The sequence below is a fragment of the Lonchura striata genome, chromosome 2, assembly GCF_050655825.1.
Source record: "Lonchura striata isolate lonStrDom1 chromosome 2, ASM5065582v1, whole genome shotgun sequence".
NCBI classification, from domain to species: domain Eukaryota; kingdom Metazoa; phylum Chordata; class Aves; order Passeriformes; family Estrildidae; genus Lonchura; species Lonchura striata.
The window spans coordinates 13,278,771-13,297,381 of NC_140704.1; the positions used below are offsets into that span (position 1 = coordinate 13,278,771).

Sequence of the window (18,611 nt, forward strand, 5' to 3'; positions counted from 1 at the left end):
TAGACTGGCACAAGGTTCTGCATCCTTTAACTACCTGTGATACACACCCCTACCCTGTCCTTTTTGTCACTCAAATGAAGTAGAATTTGGCTAATATGTAACTTGAATATTGGTCAGTCATACATTGGTAAAAAAGTAGATTGGACAAAATAGTCAAATCCCTGTCAATTTTGAACCCTAATATTCCCTTTATAGCATCTTTACAAGGTGCTCTATAAATACCAGCAGCCACATGGTTCACACATGCCATTGGAAGAGGGAAGCCAGTCACTGGAAATTAAGTGCCTTTATTGTGTACAGAAAGTGTAAAGAGTGGGAAGAGTTGAAGAGGAACAGAGTCCAAAGAAATACAGGATAAGATTAGGAAGAAACATCTCCCAAACCAGAAGCATAATTAAGCATCAAAAACTGCCAATTAACAGTAAACAGCCAATGAGAGAAACGTGTATGGAAGAATGCAGGCATGTGCAGGGAATTAAGAGGTTATATTACAACTAAGTTTATACATGGAGAGGTACAAGGTATTTAGGTTACTGAATCCCATTTAAGAACATAAAGTTCCACTCAGTTCTACAGGAGATCAGGCACCTTCACATCTCTGCCAGTTTGGGTTCAAGGACTGCTCCCACGGGACGTGGGTCCGTGCCTCTCGTGGGTCTGTCTCACTGCAGCAGGCAGCCAGAAGAACATTATGAAGAGATGCACCAGAACAAAACTCTCACTCTACCATAAATACATTTAATGTCCCACATGTAGGATCATTTAATCAGACTCAGTAAAAAGCAGTTGTCTGGGGGAAGGGAAGTTACAGGTAGTTGCTTATTCTGAACTTATGCACAGGTTCAGAAATTTCCTCTGCAAAGCTGCCAGCCCTTCTCCACACAGAGTTAACATGTACCATTTGTGTTACTGTGGAACCTGTAAGCCCAGGCTATGGATCAGTCCTACACAGATGAAAAGAAAAAAAAAAAAGGACATGTTTACACACCTGATGCAAGTCATGCAACCCAAACAGTACCCATAACATAATGTTTAAAAATTTTATTCCATTAAAGTTAATTAATATCATCCATAGTAGAATTATCATAAAAACATTCTTCTATTACATTTCAACAGGTTTAGAAAGGAGAAATATGCACTGAGCCACAAGGAGAAATACAAATTATTACAGTATTACATAAACTCCGCATAGATAGGAGAAACACCTTATTTGAAAGCAGTGGGGTTTTTTACATAGCTAGATAAAATGTATTCCATGAATATTACTTACAAAAACTGAACACATGGGAAGAACTCTAGTAACCAGTCTTGGAGGGCTTTCTGTTACAAACACAAGAATATGTTTGGATAGCATTTATAACACATACTCCCTGGCAACAATTTACCCTTTCCACTCAAAAACCTTGTATAAAGGTACTTCACTGTTACCACACAAAAAAATCAGAATAACTTCAGAGAGAGCAACAAAGGGAATTTGCATCTGACACTAATATCTTCATATGATAAAGTATATTTTAATGAAGATATTGTCAGCAATACATGTGTTTATGCTTCTTTTTTCCCTTCACTCTTGGATTTTATTTCATTTATGTCATGATCTACCTTGCAAGTTTAAAAAATGCATCATTTATTCATGACCTCTACTTTCTTTCAGAACCTCTCAGTTACACAGAAGACCAGGTTAAAGAAAAATCAAGTGGTTTGTCTGATAACAGCTAGTGTCAAAACAAACTGTGTATGCTGAATTTACTTTAGTTGAAGTCATAATGAAAAAAACTCAACCCAAAAACCAGTGCTTGCTTTACCTTTTTCCAGAATAAACCCTCATAATTAAAGTTTCTACTTTTCCAAGTAGCTGACTATGTATTCCTGCACAGCGGGAGGTTTTCTCCACAGACATATTGACTTGGACAATAAACAAAGCAAAAATCCCTGACTGGAATTTACAGCTAAATTTAACCATGCATATTGTTAATAAAATTTGCATATATGTCTTTCAACATTAAGAAAAAATAAAAGTGGAAATTCAATGAATTTGGGCACTGCACTGCTTTGCAAGGAAAAAAAATGAGATTTAATTGTAATTTCCATATTTATTGAGGCTGTAAGAAATCTGTGCAAAAAAATCCTGGCACTGCCTTGATGAGATTTGATAGATGACAGCATATTAATAGTAAAGGAGCTTCTTCTTAGCAAAAATGGCTTAAACTGTACCTGTAAAACACTGATGAAGGGCCACATAATTTTAGAGAATATTTTCAGCATCTCTTATTTCTCTGTCCTTCAACCACAAAACAAGTAAAAGCAGATACCATGTTTTGAAGTAGTATCACCCACTCTTTCCCCTCAGTGTCAACTTTCCCCATGAAACATTAACAGATCAGTCAGCATTGACTTCTTAAAATTAAAGTTGTTAAAGGAAACTTGAACTGATACTTTTTAATTTTTTTGTCACAACACTGCATCACCACTAGCCCTCCAAAGCCATGAACAATCAGCAGCAAACATTCACCTATTTTTAGTTTTTGTGTCTCTTTTCACAGCATCCTGGACATTTGGATGTTTTAAGAATTTAATTTAAAGGAATTAAGGTATCTACTCCCTTTAAAACTAAGTTGCTTTACCTGGATCTGCCTAGCCACGAAAAGGAGACAATGAAATGCAGTTCTGTCAGCATAAAACCTTGTAGATAAGCAAAAAAACTTTCCCACTAAAGAGAGAAGATCATACTCCTTTGAGGTACTTTTCCAGTACAAAAGCTGGATGTATTCCAGGGATTATGCTGTTGGTTGGGTGGTTTGGGTTTGTTTTGTTGGTTTTCTTTTTTTCTTTTTGTACTGAAACAGTGAATTTTTATCAGTAAAGCTCTCATTAAATTATGAAAAAATGTTCACATTACCATAGCATGTACTTTATGGCTTTTAATACTTGCCCATGCTCTGGGCAGGGTTTCAAAGACATCTTTAACCTTCGCTAAAGCCTTCAGAGTTTGGCTACTCCTCAGCTGGAGGAGTGAGGGCAAAAGGGAGGAACTTGGTCATCACTTAAGGCATTACCTACAGTTGACTGTGCAAATAAGCAGCCCAGTCATTCTTTTCTCAGGTTTCAGGTGAAACAACCAACCATTAACACCCCGGTGAGATGCACACATCAGCTCTCACCTCTCAAGCACTTCTAGCCCACACTGCAGGCCTGGGAGGAGATCTCTGAATCCTGCTCCTGAATTTTTCCTTCCATTTTTCAATTATGTTTTTGCTGAATTTTTCCTTCTACAGCTACAACGTTTTTCTTTTGTAACCAGCAAGCTGTGCTGTGAGAGAAGGGCACAAGAAGCACCTCGAGCACTCAGCCTGTGGCTACAAACAGCTTCACATCACCCCAAGGTCTCACTGAGGTTCCAAAAAGGTACGGCACCCTCCAGAGCACCTCTCGGGAGATCCACGTGTTGCAACATCACTTCAGACTTTGCTGCATTCAGATATGGTGGGACAGAGACAGCTGAGAAAGCGCAGGAGTCATTTTATTCTGCAAATGCACAATAAAAACTAGGTGAATAACCTCAGCGACACAGAGGAAGTCTGTGCATTCTGCATTCTGGTCCAATCCTAGGAAACCAAAACACTGCAGGAAGAGATGACTTTCAGTGAGGTTACCCACGAGAAGCTGAGAGCTCACCAGGATGTGTTCATGACATTGAGGTCGGCAGAAGTCAAGGATCACAATTCTCCAAATACAACTTGCTGAGCAGGGACCCAAGGCAGCAGTTAAACATTGCAGAATCAGGCGCTGAGATTAACGAGTTAAAGATTAATTCACTCCCAGACTGTGTGTACATGGTCACCTCATGGGGCCATCACCAGGAAGACAAGAGATCTTCTTAGAAGAACTGGCTCTACCAGAGGCTAATTAACAGGTATGCTGACTGTAAATAAAAGCAGGAGGTGGTAAACAGAAAAGAATAGAAAGTTTGATGGGGCTCCCAACAGATGCTGTATGTCAATAAACGTCAGCTGAAACTTAGATGCTGCTTTTGTGCTCTCTTAAGGAAATCATTATAATCACATTATTCTGTAACACAGCCTAGCCTAATCTCCATGCCTCATACTAGAGAGGATATTTTTGATCAACTAGACATTTGTTAATTACAAAACCAAGCACCTTGAAGATATTTTGCTTTACATACAGAATGAAGCAGCTTATATAAATGTGAAAATTATTACATTCACATTTACTATCCATAAAACTAACAATACCCATAAAGCTAACAACTATTTCTTATATCCCAAACTAAATTAGTGGCTCTTGTAAAAATACTGTTTGCTTCAAAAATGCCAGTTAGATAGCACAAACTTTCTACAAAACAGACAAGAGATTGATATATATACAATTACAATTAGGCTTTTTAAGCACAGGAACACTTTTCAAGTTTATCCCCATAATTTCCTAAATCTGTAGATGTATGCCTTAACATACATTTTGACATTAGATCCTTTATATATATTTTACCACAGCATTTGCCTTCACTATTTCACAAATTTTCTGCCAATAAAGGATTCTCCATAAGAAAAACAGTTTTAATAGTACTGAACACTTAAAAGATGGTGATATTCATTGTCCATTCTCTGCCCCACATCCCCAAAAGTTAACTCCCACTAAAAACCAGATTTTTTGTCTCCTAATCCCCTCTCCCATTTAACCACCTGATTTGACAAACCTTTTCTCAAGAAAACAGACGTTTTAAAGTAACCAGCATCACTGACAGGAGGACAGGCTATTTTGCATGAGAAATTTTACAGGATGTAATCTTCGCTTTTCCTTGAAGTTAAAGTAATTACTACTTAGTACTGAAATGAAAGAAATTTAATAGTGTCAGTCCAATTACTTGTGAACACATGTTTATTTTGCATCCAATTACTCCCCTCAATTCTTCCAGTTTCAAGAGTGGACAGATTTTGCAACTCTACTCACTTCTCAGTTCTTGACATTTTCATAAAAATTCTGATTAAGCCACACAAATTATGGAGAGAAGTTGCACTATTCTGCCATTCTTGACACACTATAGAGACAGGATTACAATATCTTCTTTCACTTCACAGAATTTCTAAATTAATTTTAATAGAATTTACATATTTTTACTGCTTTTTTGGGAAAGCAAGAACATTTTTTCCTACTTTTTCCAACTCATGAATTCTAATGTACTAAAATTTCTTCCTTGTACAATGATTATTTGAAGTAATGCTAATTGACTGTGGAGCCCTATGTTTCAGAAAGTATTTAGATTCCACACATGAGCAGCTGGTACCATATGAGCTCACTCTTATGCTTCAATATTGTGCTTTCCTTTCTCTGTTGTCCTTCCTGCCACACTTTGGGTTGATGAATCTATTTCTCAACAATGCTCAAACTCAACTCTTTCTTTCTTTTAAATGTTGCCTGGCTATTATATTTTCTTGCAAATATTTATTTTAAATAGTTCTAAAATAATAAAAGGGAACTTCTAGTACTAACAATGTATTATAATAAAACCGTGCTGACAGAAATCTGAATAAAAAGTGTCTGCCATGTCAGGAAAAGAAATAAAAGAGACTCCACCTATTTCGGTCAATTTAACACCCAGGTAAATTTAAGCACACAGGACTAAAACTAAATATATATATTTTCAGGAAATCATAAAAATTCTGAAGAGTTTGTTAAAAATATAGGGGAAAAAAACCTGCTAGTTTACTAAGATTATGCTCCTTTACAGATTTGACCATTAATGCCTGTGAAGACTTGAACAGCATAGTGTTATTTAGCAGTCATGAACTAAGTTAAACTACCATGAAAACAAAGTTAAGAATATCTGGAAAGATATTTCTGTAAAGCTGCTACAATACAAAATAAGCCATAAAGAATAAAAATCAACTTTTGCTTAAGAAGCGCCACATGTTGCCAGTTGGTGGTAGCTTCTGGCTACAAACTGCATTCTGACACTGAACAGAAATATAACACTTACAGAACATAACATATACTGAAACTAATGCAGATCCTACTAATAGTTTTCCTTCCTGATTTTTAATATTTGTTTTCTCTTCTTGTGATAATACAATGTCCACTGAATTTTGTAGGAGTCACACTTAACGTTCTACCTACCAGCTTTGGAAGAACACACAAAAAGATTCAGAGACATAGTTGTTGCAAATTTTTACTTCTACAAAAAGCAACAAAGAAGACATGGAAGCTGCAAAACCTACTTAAAAAAATATATCAACAGAGTGCTTGACTCCAGAATCACAGTCTATTCAGACAAAACTCTCTATTCTTTGCTCATATACTTAGTGATTCGCTTGCACTTTTCTCGGTGAAAAAAAATATTAATTTTTGATAAATTTTGCTGAATTCCAGATGGCGAAAGCCTGCACTTACTCATTTGTCAGTGTACTTCTCCTCATCCAAGGATGGCTATGACAATCCAGATCAAAGGTCCATTTAGGTCAGTACTGTGCTTCCAAAAGCAGTCCATAAGTCAGACTGAAGAGAAGAGAGCATGAGCAAAGAAAGCAAATATAGTATTTTCCCAGAATAACTCTCTAGCACTTCAACTATATTCCACTCAAGAATTCCTGAGGTTGATGTGATTTATCTATTTATCTTGCCCAATGGACCTTCTCTTTCACTTATCCAATTATCCCTTAAACTTACATAAATTTTTGTATCCACAATGTGCCAAAGCAAGGCTACCCTGGGCAAAGAACTAGGAACTGCATTGTAGTGATACTGTCTTTTTTCTAAAAAAAAACTTAAAAATCAAGACTGATGTACCCCTTGAAAGAAACAGAGTTTGCACATACCTGAATGAGTTGAGTCCAATGGGAATTAGCATTCTGAACACAGTAAAATGCTGCAATAGCAAGAGATATAACAAGTTTGAATATAGCTTGAAAAGCAGGCAGATGCCATGAGTGAAAAAACAGACACCCTAACAAAAGCAGCCAAAAAACTCCGTAAGCCTCCCTCAGTCCAACAACCAAATTCTGATCCAAGGAGGTTAAATATAGGGCTGCTTGAAATTTTTCCACTGCATCTATTTTTGATGGGAAATGAGGCTTTCAGCTAAACACTTTCTGGTTGGATTGTTTGGGGGTTTTTGGCATGCCTAAATATGTGCTTCTGCAATTATACTTTTCTTACCAAAAACCCAAACTTATCAACAAAAATATTTTGATTGAAAACATAGTATGTTATTAAGAAATGGTAGTGTAGCATTTCATTGTATCTCTAGCTTACCTGCTTTATGTGGCAGATCTCTATCAAGCAGAATCCCCATTTAAATGAGAATTCTGAGGATGGATCACTTTGAGGGATTCCCCACAAACAACACTCCCTTCAAGGAGGAAAGATCATGGCAAAATGTCAAAGGTGGAAGGCAGCCTCAGCCTTGCAGAGCAGGGCCAGCAGGCATCCAGGTTGTGATGACAGAGAAGTACAGTAACATTTTTCAAATCCAGAAGTTTTAGTTTTCAGACAAATTCTTCCAAAGTCTTTGAATTCTGTTAAAGCTTGTTGTGTTTCCTGGGAAATTAAGACAAAAAAAAAAAAAAAAAAAAAAAAAAAAAAAAAAAAAAAACAGAGAAAGCTCTTTATTTTTTTTTTTATCCAAAATTCATGCATGAAATTTCATGGGTCAAGAAAGGTCTTTCTTTCTCATTAACCTGCAGATTCAAGCATATCACCTGGACTCATCCACCCACAAATCAGAAAACAAATTAAACAGCAGTGAAATGTTTCAAGTTTTCCATCACAGTTCTGCTAGCAGAACTGTTCAAAAGCCAAGGAGCCAAACCCAAACAAAAACAGAGTCTAATGGATGTGATAACTTCATGTGACCCCTAACTTATAAAAGACCAGCCAGCCTACCTTACAAAAGCAAAGGGTGAAGATAAGATTCATACAATGGCAACACTTACTAAATAAGAAATCTATAATACAAAAATATGTATAGCAAAATTAGCAAAGTGGCAAGAAAATAAGATACTCCAGTTATTATTCCCTTTCAGGGTTCTCTTTTCAGTAAAGTAAACCAGAAGGAATAAATCCAATAAGACTAATACAATAAAAAGTATCAGCTATCCCAACATGGCTATTATCATCCCTTTTCTTGGAACCCCACAATCCCCTGGAAGAACTGAAAGCTTTTCATCCAAAACCAGGCCAAGACAGAGAAACATTCAACTAATACTACCAGGAAAAATGTTACAAGTAAATTTCTAGTATTTCTCTCCCCTTGTGGCCGTTTTCTGACATACAATTGCATATCCTCACCCCAACTGCAAAATAAATGTATAAAGAAAATAAATAAAAGATAATAAATCAATCAAGATTGCACCTTTTGTAACAATGTTGTGAACCTACAAAAGAACTGCAGAAAATCTCATGCCAGTGGGGTACTTCTTTCTTTCCCCTCACCATACACAGAGAGAGAGGACTATTCCTGCCATCATTATGCCAACTAAGAATTAAGAAAATTCAAAGGAACTGGCAAAGAAATATCTTTATTTTAGAACTCAGTGAGTAAAATGAAAGGAAGGCTATTTTGCTATTACAGTGAAATTCCTTTCAACACCTTGCTTTTCAATCACACCATTCTTTTACTGAAATAAAAATAGAGAAAGGCTTTTAGCAGTTTCTGCTGAGACCAGGCACCTGAGCACTCCCTATGAGCAGTTCCAAACACTGCCTAATGCTGATTCCCTACAAAGTGTCAACATCTTTGACTGTCTAATGTTATAAAGTGAAAAGTACTAAGAGAATTTGTCATTCTCAAGGCAAATTTACTCATCAAAATTAGTACACGCCCAATCTTGCTCTTCTTATTCATATTTGGAATAACCAACCACTGTTGTGCCAGCAAAATTAGTACAGTGAAGAATTAATCAGGGACTAAATGTAGGAATAAAAAAAATGTTCAGCATAAATGAAATACAAAGAATAAATGTTCAAAATCAGTGATGAAAGATACATCTGTTATTTCAATTTTATCTCCTGGACAATATTTTCAGTAAGACTTTTCAGTGTGATTTTATCATTTGATATTTTAAAAATTACTACTGGGCATCCATCAAAAATTGGGATTGGAAACAGTGAAACTGAAAAAATGTCTACTTCAAACATATGCAAAATATTATTCCCTTAACTTACAGTTTCACTGACCTCCAAGGTGCAAAAAGTAGCATCAGAATTGATGACCAGCTTCATATTGTCCAAGGATTTAATGACATGTTTCTCTTCAAATCAGTTATACAAAGTTTTGCTTTCTTATATCTGGGTTTTAGCCCTATCCATGTCTTTCAAATAAAGGGTCATTTCTTCATCAGTTCACTTCCCACTCATAAGCATATTACTTCTTTATTTTCTCATTTAATTTACAGCATGTGAGAGGGTAATGTCTCACATGCTGTAAAGGTAAGCTAATGTCTCCATGGAGCTTATGCAGAAGTTCTTAGCTCAAAGTGGACTACACTGCTTAATTTGTCTCTGCACCAACCTTCTTCCATCAGGCTGGACAAGCTGGCACAGAGCTGCACACAGGCTGGGCTGGATTCCTTCCCAGGTGTCCCACCACAGATGTGGGGCTGTGGCAGCTGAGCCATCCCAACTCTGACTTACCTACGTGAGAGACAACCCAGCACTCCCCACCTCTGCTGTGGCTCTTCCTTTCACCCTGTCAGTACCAACACTCAGAGTTGGTAAGAGTTAAATGTGCTATTCACCCATCTGCTGTCACCCAAACATGAACTAAGTAACAAAGTCAAGGAGGTCAAGTTAAAGTCCACTTAATTCCTCCAAAGCTATGACATCAAAGTTCAGATACCTGCAGGTTATCTGGATTTTCTTAAGGCCAGGTGGGAGCTGGAATTTGGAAGCTGCCCATCCCAGATGGCCACATCCCAGACAGGTAAGGCAGGGGGCAATGCAACAGCAGTGGATATTTACTAGAAGTTTTGCAAGGGTTTATACCCAAATTGTTAAAACTGAGCTCTCCAAAACTAAAGACTGGACCAAATGGACTTCCCAGCCCATGGTGAATCTGCAATTCAAGCAGATATATGATATATTAATTACATTTTGGTGGAGCATAGAGACAGAATCACAAACATGACTGCAGGAGTCACTGGTGTGCCAGAGGCCTGGACATGCTTTCACTTTGACAAGGGAGTGGTGCATGTTTATACTCAGAGTGGTGCATGTTTATGTTCTCATATACACCCCCAGAGACCAGACCTCTCCCTGCCAACCTGAATCCACATAACCTTCCTGAGATGCAGGAGTGCATTTACATACTAATGTTCTGGCAGTAGCCCAAAAGCAAATTCATGGTTACCTGGGTAATCAGAGGAAGACAACACTACTCACTCTGTCCATACATACTTTACATACATTATGGTTAGCAATTCAACTGCATGAAGTTTGTGCTGCTCTCCAAATACAGTGACAATGGATCAACAGACTGTTTAATTCAGTGCAATTTATCTTCACAAGTCACACGTGTGACTTGTGAAGACATTTATCATGTGTGAAACACCACACCATGAGGTATTACAGTCTGTAGCACAGGTAGATTATAAATGCAGCTTGCTAACTACTGGTGGGAAAAGAAAAATATAATATTTTGGCAAAAATCCTCAAGAACACCTATTTTCCTTCACAATCTTTATAATCTGTATTTTCTTGCATTCCTTCCTCCTGTATTGCTTCACTAATGAGATTTGAAGCAATTACACTGAGAGAGCCAATACTTTGCAGCCCAATCACCAACTGCAGTGTGAGAGAACAGGGCTAAAGCCCTTCAATACAAGCTCATCTCATACTCCCCTCATGCTAAACTGCTGTTCCCACTGACTCCTTACACTCATTCTGCAGCTCATACTCCTTCTCTAGTGAAGCCCATGCACTCAAAGCAGCCTCAAGAAATCTAACCATGGTCTGTTCCCATATTCAGCAGAAAATCCTCCAGCCACATTCAGGGCCACAGCTTGCATCTTCACTGTCAGAGCAATACTCAGACCACAGCACTGATCAATCCCTCTGTGATCATCCTTTATGACAAACCAACAGCAGAGTACTCTTCCAGAAGTTTCTCGTCCTCTGTCACCTGCTCACTGCACTCCAGGAGTAGCTATTGCAGCACATTGTATTCAACCTATTTTCTTGTTTCCTGAAGTCTCTCTCGTATCTCACTGAACAACAGTAGCACCAGCATGGTACTGTGCCCATCCCCAAGCAGATCTGACATGCCTGAAAAAAATGAAAGCAGAAAACTGTTCTTGCCTACAAAAGGTTCTCATGAATCATAATAAAGTACACTGACTCAGAAGATGTATGAAGAAGGCCATTTATTTATTTTTGCAAAAGGAAAAATATCAAACTGTAAGACAGAGATGCACTCCGTATTCTCCTATCCCTATTTCTCTTCAGGTTTCACAGCACTGGATTACTGGCCATAATTTGTGGTTTTTGGACTTGCAGAAGTACAAACCAGGCAATTCTTCCCCATACTTAGATGTGCCATCATGTTGCTCAGTTCTGGACCACATTTGGCATGTGAGAGAAAGGGATAGACTGGGGAAAAAAACCAGTCTCCCTTAACTTTAATTGGAACTTTTTAGGGGAAATCTGAATATAGTTAGATGCAACAACTCTACCTCACTGTGTTTAATAAATGGCCTGTAAAAATACTCTTTTTTCCTGCTCCTATTTATCCTGTCCCCAAAAAGTACCAAAGTTTCCAGTTTCATGGTGTTGTTCAATGTATTGTCCATGCAAAATCCCCTATGTCTTGCAGCTAACCATCATTTGCTTAGACAGTCTCTGCACAAAGCTCTGTGGCCTGTGATAGGAAGATCAGTCTAGCCAGCCCTTCTGGGTTTAATCCATGAAATTACTGCCTTCAGTCAAGGCTTCATTCTAACAAGATTATTGGAACAATTTCCATGGACCAAGTTCTTCTTTTCAAACACATTTATAAAAGCACCATTCAGTGACCTATCTAATGCAGACAATGCCACACTAAAATTTACTGGAGAACATTCAGTGGGAATGAAAAAGCAATTTTTTTAAAATCTTATAAACTAAACATCTCTATTTTTATACAAACAAAATGGCATGTTAAATCCAAGACTTCATATGGCATTTTTACTTCCAGGTTAAAAAAAAAAAAAAACAAAAAAAACAAAAAAAGGCAAATTTACTTATTTTGAACTAAAATGCCCTGTAGTTACCATTACCTGGTTTGGTGGGATCCATATAATCCCAAATGCAAAGCCTCAGATGCACAGAAAAATTAGGCTTATGTTAGAGGCGCCATTGCCAAACCTAATTGTTTGACTAAAAGAGGCGTGAGTATCTGTGGCAACAAAGATCTGTAGTGACAAAGACTAGACACAAAGTGACTAGATTTGACAACAAGTCAAAGCTGTAACTTTGTAAAAAGTTATCTGTAAAAATCTTGCCAGCTTTATATTTCTGCAGGATTTGATAACTGGACATCTGTTTTGAAATCCCAGGGGGGACAAAGCACTCTAAATTATTCTGCATTGCTATAGCAAAGTTCAGCTTTTCAGAAAAAGCAGCTGCTGAACTTTCTGGAATAAACACACAAACCATTTTAAAGACTTGACCCTTGATTCCTTCATCACAGGACTTCTAGGGACTTCAGGGAAGTCTCCAAGTATGAGGAACACACAATGGGCTCTGATTCCACAGTGTTGAGCTAACCAGGCTGCTTTTCAGTCACATAAAGCAAAGCAGCCTCCTCACAGCTGTGCTGTTTTATATACCTGAAAGACAATTTTAAAATTGTCATGGTCTTACTAGGGAATTTGGACATGCAGTCATTACTAAATTGCCATAAAGTTCCATATTACCAATTCTGTCATTATTGAACAGCTTCAAGACACACAGTATCTTTGTGCTGCATCTCTTCTTCTCGCTGTAAGAAAACAAGAGCATATGAATGACAGCAAAAATGAAGCCAAATGTACTGTTGAGAAACTTGGTATTCTCTTATTTCTAGGAGAGTTACAGTGTAATTCTAAACTGCAGCATTCAGCATGTCTCCTGAGCTTCCTCGCTGAAATATAGCAATGGAAATTTTACAGCATCTGTGTTGCTTTTGGAAGCCATCACCTCACATCTGCTGTCTCTGTAGTGTAAAGTTTAAGTTCAGCATAAAAAGGTACTTTGTAACAGGCAAGAGGAATTCTGACAGAGTGGTAATTTACAGACTCGCCCGGTTCCCCCGACTAGACTCACTCAATTTTACATTCTGTAGAGATTTTTAAATAAGGTGCGCTTCAAGCAAAAAAAAAAAAAAAAAAAAAAAAAAATCACTTCTTAAAATGGAGCATCGCATCCAGGACTAGAGACTTTTGAAACCTCTATCCGTCACTGAGTCCTGCGCCGGAGGTTTTCTTCACCGGGCATTGTTCAATCTCGCAAGACTTTTCACAACGCTGTTAACTAAATTAGCGCTAAAATAACCACCTGCTACTTCAGGAAAAGTTCCGATTGCGGTCAGACACAGCACCGCGCGTGTAATAGCGGGACCATTCCACAGTCCGAGCACCGGAGGAGCGCGGCCACGGCCGCCGGAGCTTCCCGGTCCCGGGCGACCTGCGCTGGGCGCCGGGGTCGGCAGCGGCGCTCGGTCAATTGCAAATCGCTTGTGATTACACAGCGGGCGCGTTTATCGCCCCATCATCGCCCATTTCCTCCTAACGGGGTAATCCCGCGTTCGCTCACACGGCGACAGCGCCGGCGACAGCAGCCTGTTGGCTCAGCCAACAACCCGGGGATTGTTCCTTGTTTGGCCTCACGCGTTCCATTTCCTCCTCGGGCGCCCCGCACCGCCCCCCGGGGCGGGCTCGCTCCCCCCGGCCCCGCTTCTCCCCGTGTGCCTCCCCGCGAATCACACGATTCCCGCCGCCGGCAGACGGGCCCCGCCGCGCTCCCGCGGTTCCAGTCATTAGTGCCGCAGCGGGAGCGCCGCGCGAGCGCCGGGCGCGGCAATTAACAAACAAACGCCCCGGCCCGGCAGCGCGACAGGCCCCCGGGACAGCCCCCCGGGACGGCCCCGCCGCGCCGCGGCCCGCGCCCGCCGCTCCGCTTAAGGTGGTCTGGCCGCGCCGGAATTCCCGCCCGCCCCCTCCCCGCCGCGGGCGGAGGAAACCGGCGACTCCTCTCGCGGCCGCCCCGCGGTCCCCCGGAGCGGAGGGCGGGGGGGCTCCACAGCGCGGGGCGGCGGGCGCGCAGCCGCCGATGGCTCCTCTGCCGGCCCGGGCGGGACACGCCGCGCCGGGCGCCTGCCGGCGGCTCCTCGGCGAGTCACCGCCGCGGCGCCGGGCTGGCGCGGGCGCTCGGGAGCCAGGACCGGCCTCCGGCGCTGCCCCGGGGCTGTGGGTCAGTGGCCGGCGGCGGTGCGGGCCCACGTCCCACGGGTAGCGTGCGCCCAGCGCCGGCCGCCGAGCTACGGCCGTGTCGCGCCCGGCTAGGAACCGAGTGTCCACCTGCCGGGGCGCGGAGCTGCTCCCCGCCGTCCCACCGGGACCTCCCGCCGCCGGCCGGGGTGCACACGCGGCACCGCCTGAGCACGCCCCGGCCAGCGCCGTGACCCGCGGCTGTCCGCGCCTCGGGGTCCCCGCGTCACCCGTCACCCCCGCGACCCCGACCCCGGGCGGAGCATCCAGCGCTGCGCTTGCACCGCGCGTGGTTCGGTGCTCCGCGCCGGGGCCGGGGCCGCGGGCAGCCGGGGCGGCGGGGCCGGGTGCCGGCTGCGGTGCTGCCGGGACCCCCGGCTTCGCCGCGCTCCCACCCCCGTCACCAACACGTGCAAGGGGATGGGGCAGGGCGCACACCGGCACAGGCGGCGAATCCCGCGGGCAGCAACGGGGTGATAGGAAACCCCTTCCGAGACCGCCCCAAGCGCTGCTTAAACTGCGGCTGCGGTGACTGCGATTTGGCCGGGAGCCCTGGCAAGGGGACAGAGGTCCCCTGCGCAGCCCGGACCGGTGCGTGGCTGCCGCAGCCCGCGCACCGCGGTGCACAGCCGCGCGTCTCGGCAGGGGCCGAACAAACACCGCCACGTCCCCGCAGCCGCTGCGACCCAGCAGCTCCCACCACCGCCACACTCCGGCGCCGGCTCCACCTTAAGGAGCCCCGGGGCCCGCCCCCCGCGTCCCGCCCGAGCGCGGCCGATAGGCGGACGAGGCGGCGGGGCGGGGTCTGGCGGCACTCGCTATAAATATTCATGAGAGCGCGGCGGCCGGAGCGCCGCTGCCGGGGCCGGAGAGCGAGAAGTTGGCGGAGGCGCTGCCGCGCTCGACCCGCGGCTCAGGTGGCGCGATCGCGGCCGGGGCGCCCGGCAGCCGGAGAGGGACCCAGCGCGGGGCGAGACCGGCCGGCTGGCGGTCACCCGCGGAGCCGTGCGCTCGGGCGGGCGGCAGAAGGAGCCGCTCCGGCCTCCCCAGCTCCGGCCCCGCCGCTGCCCGCCCCTCGGGGCGGTGGGAGCCCGGCACCGCCTGGTCCCCGGGACGCCTCAGCCTGCTTCACCGCGCCGCCCGGGGGCTGCCGACGAAACTTCTCTGCCGCCGCCGCCCCGTGCCCGGCCGGCGCTGGAGCAGCGGCGAGAGGAGCTGCGCCTTCCCCTGCGAAACCGACCTCGCGGGGAGCGATGCGACGGCGGCTGAGGGGCCTCCCGTGAGCCGAACCCCATCTCCGAGTGGGGGCTCCCCCTCACCGGGTGCCCGCGGACGACGGAGTCCGGCGGGGGCTGCGAGACCTCTCACCTGCGACCGGCACGGAGGGGGCCGCCCTCCGCCCCCCCGGGGGTAGCCGGGGCGGGGGGGTGCTGTGGCGCCGCGCTCCCCGCGGCTGCTGAGCGGGACGGGAGAGGAGCCGGGGCCGCCGCCCGCGCGCCGCCGAGCATGGAGTGGAGTTACCTGTTGGAAATCACCTCGCTGCTCGCCGCCCTGTCCCTGCTGCAGCGCGCCGGCTGCGCCGCCGCCTCGGCCGCCGCTGCCGCGTCCTCCTCCTCCTCGGCAAAGGAGCTGTCGTGCCAGGAGATCACCGTGCCCCTCTGCAAGGGCATCGGCTACAACTACACCTACATGCCCAACCAGTTCAACCACGACACGCAGGACGAGGCCGGCCTGGAGGTGCACCAGTTCTGGCCGCTGGTGGAGATCCAGTGCTCCAGCGACCTGCGCTTCTTCCTCTGCAGCATGTACACCCCCATCTGCCTGGAGGACTACAAGAAGCCGCTGCCGCCCTGCCGCAGCGTCTGCGAGCGGGCCAAGGCCGGCTGCGCCCCGCTCATGCGCCAGTACGGCTTCGCCTGGCCCGACAGGATGCGCTGCGACCGCCTCCCCGAGCAGGGCAGCCCGGACACGCTCTGTATGGACTACAACCGCACGGACCTCACCACGGCCGCGCCGCCGCCCCCCAAGCCCCCGCTCCGCGGCTCCAAGCCCGGCACCCCCGCCAAGGCGCCCCCCGCCGCCGCCGCCCCGCCGGCCGAGGCTCCGCGCAAGCCGCGGCCGCCGCCGCCCTGCGAACCGGGCTGCCAGTGCCGGGCGCCCATGGTGTCGGTGTCCAGCGAGCGGCACCCGCTCTACAACCGCGTCAAGACGGGGCAGATCGCCAACTGCGCCCTGCCCTGCCACAACCCCTACTTCAGCCCGGACGAGCGCGCCTTCACCGCCTTCTGGATCGGGCTCTGGTCCGTGCTCTGCTTCCTCTCCACCTTCGCCACCGTCTCCACCTTCCTCATCGACATGGAGCGCTTCAAGTATCCCGAGCGCCCCATCATCTTCCTGGCCGCCTGCTACCTCTTCGTGTCCCTGGGCTACCTGGTGCGGCTGGTGGCGGGGCACGAGAAGGTGGCGTGCAGCGGCGGGGCGGGCGCGGGCGGCGCGGGGGCCGGGGCGGCGGGGGCCGGCGGCGGCGCGGCCGCGGGGGCGGCGGCGGCGGGCGGGCGCAGCGCGGCGGGCGGCGCGGCCGAGCTGCAGCCGGAGCTGGCGGTGGCCGAGCACGTGCGGTACGAGAGCACCGGCCCGGCGCTGTGCACCGTGGTCTTCCTGCTCGTCTACTTCTTCGGCATGGCCAGCTCCATCTGGTGGGTCATCCTCTCCCTCACCTGGTTCCTGGCGGCGGGCATGAAGTGGGGCAACGAGGCCATCGCGGGCTACGCGCAGTATTTCCACCTGGCCGCCTGGCTGCTCCCCAGCGTCAAGTCCATCGCTGTGCTGGCGCTCAGTTCTGTGGACGGGGACCCCGTGGCTGGTATCTGCTATGTGGGCAACCAGAGCCTGGAGAACTTGCGGGGCTTTGTGCTGGCACCCCTGCTCATCTACTTGGCCATCGGCTCCATGTTCCTGCTCGCTGGCTTCGTCTCGCTCTTCCGTATCCGCAGCGTCATCAAGCAGCAGGGTGGCCCCACCAAGACCCACAAGCTGGAGAAGCTGATGATACGCCTGGGACTCTTCACCGTGCTCTACACCGTGCCAGCTGCCAGCGTGGTTGCCTGCCTCTTCTACGAGCAGCACAACCGGCCCCGCTGGGAGGCCACGCACAACTGCCCCTGCCTGCGTGACCAGCAGCCTGACCAGGCCCGCCGCCCTGACTATGCCGTCTTCATGCTCAAGTACTTCATGTGCCTGGTGGTGGGCATCACTTCTGGGGTCTGGGTCTGGTCTGGCAAGACCCTGGAGTCCTGGAGGGCCCTCTGCACCCGCTGCTGCTGGGCCAGCAAAGGTGCTGCCGTGGCTGGGAGCACAGGGGCAGGAGCAGGTGGACAGGCAGTAATCACCACGGCAGGAGGACTTGGGGCCGGAGGTGGTGGATCACTCTACAGCGATGTCAGCACTGGCCTGACGTGGAGATCAGGCACTGCCAGCTCTGTCTCCTATCCCAAGCAGATGCCCCTGTCTCAAGTGTGAGGAGGGGGAAAGAGGCCAAAGGTTAGGGATTGAGGGACACTGGCCTGCCTAAAATGCCTCCTCACTGTTTGGTGCCATTAATGAACCCCTAATGGTCCTTATTAGCCACAGCTTGTATAGAACAATGCAGCTGGCAGAGGCCCCAGGCTCCAGCCCCCTCCTCCTTTCCCTCCATTCATATGCAGGGAGCATGTACTTCAAGGAGCCAGCTTATTATTTTGCTGGCAGAGGAGGGTAGAGGCTCACCCGTGTCTTGCAGAGGGCAAGGCACAGCAGCTTCTGAATCACTCTGGACTAACAGCAGCTCTTTACTCATGGGAGGGAGGGTCTTCCTCCCCCCATCCTGAGGTGGGAGTCTGCTGGGGACTGCAGGTTTTTGGGATGTGGATGACCAGGCAAATGCCTTACAATATTGACTGAATCAAAAAATGTCTTAATTATACACCCCAGCTAAATACGGGTTTCCTACATTAAAGGATGTATTTATATAATTATTTGTTACCTTGTACAGATGTGTAAAATATGTATATATCCAAAGCTATACAGTCTGTAAATTTTTTTGTAAAAATTTAGAGGCTACCCCTGTAAGAGCAAATATGAGTATTCTATTTTGTCAATAAAATGACTTTTGATAAATGA

The 18,611-nt window shown here is 46.4% G+C and overlaps 2 protein-coding genes across 2 annotated transcripts; one reads left to right on the forward strand and one right to left on the reverse strand.

The window, feature by feature from the left end:
* Window positions 1-267: 267 nt before the first annotated feature.
* On the reverse strand, window positions 268-15,748 carry LOC110477295 (uncharacterized). The gene is made up of 5 exons (XM_085574135.1): window positions 15,694-15,748; window positions 11,132-15,181; window positions 7,267-7,551; window positions 6,831-6,880; window positions 268-6,510 (listed from the first exon to the last, which is right to left on the reverse strand). The coding sequence occupies exons 1-2, from the start codon at window positions 15,746-15,748 to the stop codon at window positions 13,776-13,778; spliced, it is 1,461 nt and encodes a 486-aa protein (XP_085430261.1). The 3' UTR covers window positions 268-6,510; window positions 6,831-6,880; window positions 7,267-7,551; window positions 11,132-13,775.
* An 8-nt stretch (window positions 15,749-15,756) lies between these two features.
* On the forward strand, window positions 15,757-18,611 carry FZD8 (frizzled class receptor 8). Its single transcript, XM_021542910.3, has one exon. The coding sequence runs from the start codon at window positions 15,960-15,962 to the stop codon at window positions 17,970-17,972; it is 2,013 nt and encodes a 670-aa protein (XP_021398585.1). The 5' UTR covers window positions 15,757-15,959; the 3' UTR covers window positions 17,973-18,611.

Coding starts and splice junctions, on each gene's coding strand:
- LOC110477295 (XM_085574135.1), bottom strand. CDS start 15,748: ATGGGGTTCGGCTCACGGGAGGCCCCTCAGCCGCCGTCGCATCGCTCC. Junction 15,182..15,693: donor GTCGCATCGCTCCCCGCGAG/GTCGGTTTCGCA, acceptor GGGCTCCTTAAG/GTGGAGCCGGCGCCGGAGTG.
- FZD8 (XM_021542910.3), top strand. CDS start 15,960: ATGGAGTGGAGTTACCTGTTGGAAATCACCTCGCTGCTCGCCGCCCTG.